Source organism: Enoplosus armatus, chromosome 15, assembly GCF_043641665.1.
Source record: "Enoplosus armatus isolate fEnoArm2 chromosome 15, fEnoArm2.hap1, whole genome shotgun sequence".
Taxonomy (NCBI): domain Eukaryota; kingdom Metazoa; phylum Chordata; class Actinopteri; order Centrarchiformes; family Enoplosidae; genus Enoplosus; species Enoplosus armatus.
The window spans coordinates 9,015,739-9,023,779 of record NC_092194.1 but is presented as its reverse complement, the minus strand read 5'-3'; the positions used below and the strand labels follow the sequence as shown (position 1 = coordinate 9,023,779).

The 8,041-nt window shown below is 42.6% G+C and overlaps 1 protein-coding gene across 1 annotated transcript; it reads left to right on the top strand.

Moving 5' to 3' along the window:
• Window positions 1–1,531: 1,531 nt before the first annotated feature.
• On the top strand, window positions 1,532–8,041 carry LOC139297377 (delta-like protein 4). Its single transcript, XM_070920015.1, has 11 exons — window positions 1,532–1,585; window positions 1,684–1,935; window positions 2,462–2,519; window positions 3,013–3,276; window positions 4,099–4,159; window positions 4,540–4,670; window positions 4,759–4,928; window positions 5,190–5,409; window positions 5,511–6,252; window positions 6,423–6,531; window positions 6,649–8,041. Exons 1-11 carry the CDS (start codon window positions 1,532–1,534, stop codon window positions 6,652–6,654), a joined length of 2,067 nt encoding a protein of 688 aa, XP_070776116.1. The 3' UTR covers window positions 6,655–8,041.

Below are 8,041 nucleotides of genomic sequence, written 5' to 3'. Positions count from 1 at the left end.
TGTGCCCAGCATGAGTTTACATGAGATAAAAATGCATATGGCATTTGAATTTATTTGCTTAGCAACCTTTATATACTGCTTTGAGTTCATTTTTTCTTTCCCCTCTTGGAACAATTATTCAAACATTTGAAAGCAGGGGACAGTTTTTTCAACTGGCTCTCGTGGATGTTAGTTCAACAAACACTGTTCGGCTACACACAGGACACAATCTCGACTTTAATTTATACAAATGTGCTTTCAATTGAGGGCATTGTGAGTTATGATGTTAAATAAAGTGCAGGAACCGCTGGGTGCTTGGTCTTTTTTTTTAAAAAAGCATAATAAACAATAACTTCAAGTGAAATATAAAGTCTCTCTTCCTCTTCTTCTATCTGCAACACAGCATGTACACATGCACGTGCGTCTATCTTCAAATAAGCTTTCCAAAAGATACATTTAAAAAAATAAAACAATTAAGTCTGTTTATGGCACGTGGAACAGATGTGTAGATATTTCATAAGAGACACTGTGGCATTAACGTTGATTTCGAACCTGTACAGTCAGTCTGGTACGGCCCAATCTTTACTCATTTGCGCGCCAGATTTCTTGTGAAACGCGGGTTCCCAGCTGATTTATGAGTGAAGCAGAGTGTTTGCAATAAGAATCCATTATCACACAGCTGCGGGGGCTATCTCCCGCTCCGTCCTCACTATCTATAATAAACACAAGCAACAAGAGGTCACAAACGTAAAAAGGGACACGGGGCGTCCAGGCGCGTAAAGACACAAACAATCAGTGATCCCTGGTTTTCTATTGCTTACTGTTCTTAGTCTCTGGCAGCCAACAGTGAATTTACTGACCTTGTCAACCTGTACGTTTATAATGAATTATTTTACCTTAATTTGTTTTTGCAGTGTACTGTATTTAGGTTTGAGGGATGAACAATCTGCATCTTCTTCTTCTACAAAGCGTAAAAAAGGCGATTTATTTTTGGACCAGGTGAGGCAAAGACCTCCTCATGAGAGGGACTGATGATGGTGTTCCGAGCAGAAAGAAGGTGGAGAGGAGAGTCGGAGTGGGCGGTGTTTAGTGACTGACAGTGTCTGTAATGGCACTACACTGCGGTATATAAACTGGGAGGGACGTCAGACACCCTTCACTGGGAGTCACTATGCGCTGATGCTCCGCCACATGCCCGCATCACCGTTGGCAGCACGAGCCTCGCATCAGCACAGCAAACTCAAACATCATCTGACCGGCACGATGGATGGGCAACATAAAGACCGCAGACAGACTCACTTGTGGATATTGACGTTACTGATATTTGTCTAACCTCTAGCACTGGATAACTCGGTCTTTTTCAACTTCTTCTTCTTCTTCTTCTTCTGGATACGGGCTGTGGAGCTGGATCTCGTCCTACAGCTTTTGGAAGAAGGATTATTTTATTTATTCTGATCACTTTATTTCGTTTTCGCCATCACCACTTGGAATAGGAGCGTTTTGTTGGAGGAGAAACTGATTTTTTAAGGATACGCACATCAAACTCTAAAGAATGGCCGTTTGGTTCACCTCTATCCTCGCAATAGTTATAACATTATTTACTCAGGTAGCATGTTTTTTTTAATCTTTGCAAATTAGGAAATCATTATTTCTAGAAAACAAAGTTGCATTATTTTGTTGTGCTCACTTTTCGTATCCTTTTAGGTTCTGGGATCAGGTGTGTTCGAGATAGATCTCCATCACTTTCAGAATACTAAAGGTTTGCTGGCAAATGGACTTGGTTGCAGCATGACTGGCTGCAGGACTTATTTCAGGGTTTGTTTGAAGAATTTCCAGACCGTGGTGTCTCCTGGAAACTGCATATTTGGCAAAGTCACCACACCTGTTCTGGGCACCGACTCCTTCAGCATCCAGCAGGACGCCAGGCTGCGTCTGCCGCTCAACTGCACCTGGCCGGTAAGAGCACCTGTCCTGCCGTGCGGACTCACGGCGTCACTTACTTTTATGTTGAAACCAACCAAATGTGTACACACCAAACTTATTAGGATTTTCGCTTGATTTAGTAATCAATTATATCCGAATAATCAGACTTTCTCCCAGTGATAAAAAATGTCATTTGAAAAAATATTTTTGGAGAAAATCATCAATCGCTTATTTTACTATTTTATAGTTCACCTTAAATAAACGCACCACGATTTACTGCCCTATTAATTATTTGAATTCCATAGCAATGTCATATGCATGCCATTAAAGCCAAACATTGTAGATCAGATGTTAAGTGGTTTACTGAATCAATGTCTTGCAACTATGAAAGCATTCGTTCTCATATATTTTCATCTTAGTTCTTAATTTCTAGCGAATTAAAGTGAAATGTAATTATTTTATGTAAATGTATTTCGGCTAAATACAGTAGCTAACTAAATATGCCTTTTACATATTTTCATGTTTTTGGTGACTTTTATTTCCTAATGTGTCTCCACAGGGTGCTTTCTCATTAGTTATTGAAGCCTGGTATTCTCCTGCAGCGGACCTGCCTGGAGGTGAGCAGCCCGCCACTAGAGGGAGACATGCCATGTGTAGCCCAGATGATTTATTACCACTCTGTCACACGTTTTCATCAATAACCCTCACTCAGTGCGCCGGCAAATGCATCTGGCGTTTGCAGCGTCGTGGCTCCGTGTTTGTTATAGGATGCCTCATGAGTCACACGACACTTCTTTAGAATCAAACCTCTCCAACACAATTGCACTTCCCTTGTTTTATTTTGGCACGCATGGGAAAGTGTACACAGCCTTAAGTGAGAACACCGTGCCAGAAAATCCACAATGACAGCCTTTTCCTGGATTTTACACCTTTTTTGTTGGGTCCCTCATAACAGGGGAATAATAGCCACATGTGAAAGGAAGAGGACATTTCAGTATTACAGATTGTGTATTGTCACACATTGATTTATCAACTTCACCAGAAACTATTATGTACTAATAGTAAATGTTTCTGCTTTAAACGCATGTCTATATGTTCTGTTCTTCACAGACACCACCAACCCTGAATTCTTGATTAGTTACTTTGCCATCCAAAGACAGTTGGGAATAGGGCATGAGTGGTCCCCGGATGTGCAGAGCGGGACGCAGACGGAGCTAAGGTACTCATACCGGTTCATCTGCAATGACAATTACTACGGGGACACTTGTTCCAAAATATGCGCACCGAGAGACGACCATTTTGGCCACTACACCTGCAAGCCTGACGGGCAAATAGCCTGTCTGCCGGGATGGAAGGGAGAATACTGCCAAGAACGTAAGCAAGAGTAAAGACACCATATAGACACTTTTTCCTTTGTTTGTGATAAAAGGTCACAAGACAGATTTTAGACAGGAAGTTGGCCTAAAAGTCTTCAGGCCGTGACGTAGTTTGCAGGAGATAATGTGTTGCTGAAAGCCGCCTGTATAGAGGAACAAAAGGGCTTTTTTTAGGCTAAAATTTGTGGGTACCTTTTGTTTTATTCGTCCGCGAAGCAATGTTCCTAAATCTTAAACTAAACTGCAAAGTGACATATTGTACATTTCAGAGCTGTAATGTCTAAGTTAGCAGTTACATGACCACAGGTGTGTGTGTGTGTGAGGCAGCCGGAGAGAGAGGAGCTGTTCAGGTGAAATTGGAGGACAGAGGCCCACTTGGTGCACTTTCTCTCCGGGCGCGTGCGGTTTTAATCCAGGGCGGTGGTCGCCCAGCAGCGCGCGCCGGGGTTAATCGCGGCATTATCGCCCGCCACGCGCTGCTAAATTGCGGGTTCTATTGTTGAGGCGGTGTAGGACAGCAGCTGCAAACGGGGCTCGAACTGCCCACCGATAACAATGGGGCAGCTGTCCTGCTTCTTTTTTTTCTTCTTTTTTTTGAGAACAAGCATCTGCTCCGCTCTAACCAGCCGTTTAACACCATAAAACCACGAGAAACCAATGTAACGTGCAGCACTTGTTATCCATTGAAATGGTCAGGTAGTAGGTTTTACTGTGCCATGAAAACATTTGAAGGCGATGAAAGTCTTAACAGCTTGTTATATAAGTGCCAAATTAAAAAAGCTTGAGCTTTAAATACCCCTATCTTGTTGTTTTTTTACAGCAATCTGTCTCGAAGGGTGCAATGAAAAGAATGGAAACTGTACATCACCTGGAGAGTGCAAGTGAGTATTCACTTACTCCTATGTTTATTGCCTAGGCTAATCATAATCATCTAATTAAATGTCAATTTCTGTTCATTGGCATCAGGGGATCCACAAACTGCTGAAATACAATGATAAACATTTACAATGACAGAAATAACGCCTTCATTAAGAGCAGATGAACCATTAAACAATCCATTAGTATTTAATTATATAACAAAAGGGTAACACTGGATGTGTCTGTTTCAAATCATCTCTATGAGTATTAAAGCTACGACATAGTGGATGAAAAAGAGTACAGTGTGTAAATAATGTATTTTTTCTCTCTGTCATGAGTGTGCTAAAGAGGCGATGTCAGGGGGCAGAACATGAGTGTTCATTTGTGTTTCATGTGCGAGCAGATGCAGAGAGGGCTGGCAGGGACTCTTCTGTGATGTGTGTAAACTCCACCCATCCTGTAAACATGGTACCTGCAAAGAGCCGTGGCAGTGCACCTGCAAGGAAGGCTGGGGGGGCATCTTTTGTGACCAAGGTGTGTAGCTGCCTCAAGCAAAATAAGCAAACTGAATGAAATGGTAACGCGGTGGATTAAAAGAACGTTTGCACCCATTTGTTTACAGATCTGAACTACTGCACCCACCACAAACCCTGTGGCAATGGGGCCACGTGTTTGAACACGGGCCAGGGCAGCTACACCTGCACCTGCCTGCCGGGCTTCTCCGGGGTTAACTGTGACTTGGAGGTCAGGGAGTGTGACAGCCAGCCCTGTCGCAACGGAGGCCACTGCCTGGTGAGTCCGGAAGTCTCTCTCTCTCCTTTCCCACAACACAGGCTTTCCTGTTTTTGTTTTTGCCTCAGTCTATCTGCTAGTCCAGGAGGATGCTATCGATTGTCAAGTGAGTGGATGACCCAGTTCACAGAGTGTGGACTGTAAATAGAATTCAAACTAAGGAGAATGGGGTTCGTTGGGGCAGTTGTGAACAGGATACGACAAAAGAAAACATCTGACAGGGAGCTTTTTGATTTGAACTTTATATCTTTTCCCCTGCAGGACTCTGAGAATGGCTATAGGTGTGCGTGCCCACAGGGGTTTGAAGGGACACACTGTGAACACAGGACGCTGACCTGTGCGGACACACCCTGCTTTCATGGTGGCAAGTGCAGAGAGAGGGATAACGGGCACAGTTACGTATGCGAGTGTCCAGCAGGCTACACAGGACTTAACTGTGAGAAGAAAGTGGATAAATGTACCTCACTGCAATGTGCCAATGGTAACACATCATTCTCTCTACACAGTTCTTCCTATTCTGCATGTTTGTGTTAGAAACAATCTGAAACACTAGGGTCTATAATGTTGTTTTGTTTTGCATAGGTGGGCATTGTGTGATCCACGGCAACCTCCGCCTGTGCAGCTGTCGCTCGGGCTTCACAGGTTTGCGCTGTGAGATCAACATCAACGAGTGTGCCAGGAACCCCTGCGCAAACGGCTCCACCTGCATAGACCGCATCAACGATTACACCTGCACCTGCCCCCCAGGGCACACAGGCCGCCACTGCGAGAAGCCGACAGACCACTGTGCTTCTCAACCTTGCCTGAACGGCGGCACCTGCACCATTGGAGCAAAAGGCCAGCCCATCTGCATCTGCCCTGCCCAGTACGGCGGCCATCAGTGCCAGTCCAACGACGTGCCTTTGCCCAACACCCCCAGCCCCAACATAGGCTGGAAGTCCAATGACAAGTTGAGCTTGGCGGCCATCAGCTTGGGAGTAGGTCTGGTGGCCGTTCTGGTGCTTTTCTGCATGGTAGTGGTGGTAGTACGTCACGTCAAGAGGCAGAGAAACAAGGAGCGGGACTCAGAGACCATGAACAACCTCTCCAAGGGTAACTTTCAGAAAGAGAACCTCATCTCTACTCTGGAGCTCAAGAACAACAATAAAAAGATCGACTTGGAAGTGGACTGTCCCAAGGAAAAGTCCAATCACAAACACGTCAACCACTACCACCTGGACTATAAAACCTCCACGGGGTACAAGGACGAACTGTCCCTTTTGGACAAAGATGAAAACTGTGAAAAGACAATAGAAGAAAAAAAGCATTTGAGTAGAACGTACAGGTAAGTGCACATGAAAGGGTTGAATGGTTGTGTTTTTGTCACTGTGTAGTGTTGCAGGCGTTGACAAGTCATCATTTTATCCCACAAAAACGTGAATATGTTGATTAGAAGTTCAGGCCATTGATTGTTTTTGTGCTCAATAACTGACTTGACGTATCTTCACTCCACAGCGAGAGGCCAGAGTGTAGAATATCAACAATATGTTCTTCCAGAGATTCAATGTACCAGTCTGTCTTTGTAATAGCAGAAGAGAAAAACGAATGCATCATTGCAACTGAGGTAAGTCCTTTCATTTCATATCAATCTGTTTTCTTGTTTCTTTATAGCACGACCTTCTGTTATTTCAGGTGTTACATTCCCTGCTGAAGTAGTCATTGAGCTTTTCCTCTTTTCCAGGTATAATAAATAGAAGATATTATTCACTGTCAACTGTGGATTTCTTGTGGACTGTTTACAAGTGTGGAGAGAATGGGATTTATTTAAACGCAAGTTGCTGCTCTTGAAAACTTGACAACTGGATGGAGCCGGTGTGCTCTTCTGATTCAACAAAACTAAAGCTACTAATCTTTGTGAGAATGTAAAGACTGAAAAGACAGCGGGAAATAATGAGCAAATCTGACTTGTGGATGCTCCTTGTCTGCTCTGGCCAAGTGCATCCAAGGGCTTCGGGCCAAGGTGTTTATGCCTACACGTTGATTAGAAGAAGAGGACTATCTTGATGCAGTAATCAGCAATCAACAAATCAACTTACTGCCAACAAGCCTGTGGAATGATCCATTTTATTTTGTGGCCTGCAATGCGCTATGCAAACAAAAAAATCTGCATTGTGCTGAATCAAAAAGGGACAAAAACTACTGAAAACGGTTCATTTTTGAAGGATGTGTAGGGTTATCAGTTTTTTGTAAATCGAATCCTTTTTTTTTATTGAAGAATGTATGCAGCCTAGATCACAAAGCCTTATCTATGTGTTTAAGAAAAAACGTTGTGCCCCGCCTTGTCTTGATTCCTTTGCACAGCTAAATGGAGGTAAAGATCAAAAGATGCAATACGCTGTAGCTCCATGCAGGGAAACTCATGATAAGGCCTTGTTTTACCTTATGCAAGCTCACCCTTAAATAAAGACAAAGAAATACATGAAGTGACTATCGTACCAAGGACGCCTTCAAAGGAAATTACTGAACCAATAATGTTATTTTGTAAGATTAGTATTTCATTAGTAATTTAAGAGTATGACACACTGATCTTCCTCTTTCTGTTTTATAAGATTATTTTGTATATACTGTATATTTATATGTCGAGATTAGAAGTATGAATTGTACATCTGTTTTTAAGTTGACGCCCAGAAAAGGTGAATTTATTTTTTAAAGTGTCGTTGGTGTTTTGTTGTACTATTTGTTTTGTTATAAAAAAGAAACAATGAATACATATCTGGTACACTGTTTGTTTGTTGGTCGTCAATGGTTGGAGTGTACATGTGGTCAAATAGAGATCCTAATTTAAATGTTGGAATCATCTAGAAACTTAATGTGTGTGTCGGCTGGTGTGGAAGTGGCTTCATTGTCTATAGATACAGTCATATATTTGGCCTGGTAGCATTTCTAATGGTTCCATGTCTATGTCCATGATGTCTGTGTCAGTGTGATGTGAAATCAATGTGCTAGCAATCATTCAGTGGACAGTGTTGTAATTGGCAGCAATGTAAGGAATTACTCAAACAAAAAGATATATATTTAAAAAAACAAACATCTGTATGTGAAAATAAAGAATCCTTGTGGTCTTTCTACAGTAA

Bases quoted from the DNA above. Each gene is read 5' to 3' on its own strand.
- LOC139297377 (XM_070920015.1), top strand. From the start codon at position 1,532: ATGGCCGTTTGGTTCACCTCTATCCTCGCAATAGTTATAACATTATTT. The intron at 3,277-4,098 runs GTAAGCAAGAGT...GTTTTTTTACAG, and splicing joins GGGAGAATACTGCCAAGAAC to CAATCTGTCTCGAAGGGTGC. The intron at 4,671-4,758 runs GTGTGTAGCTGC...ATTTGTTTACAG, and splicing joins GGGCATCTTTTGTGACCAAG to ATCTGAACTACTGCACCCAC.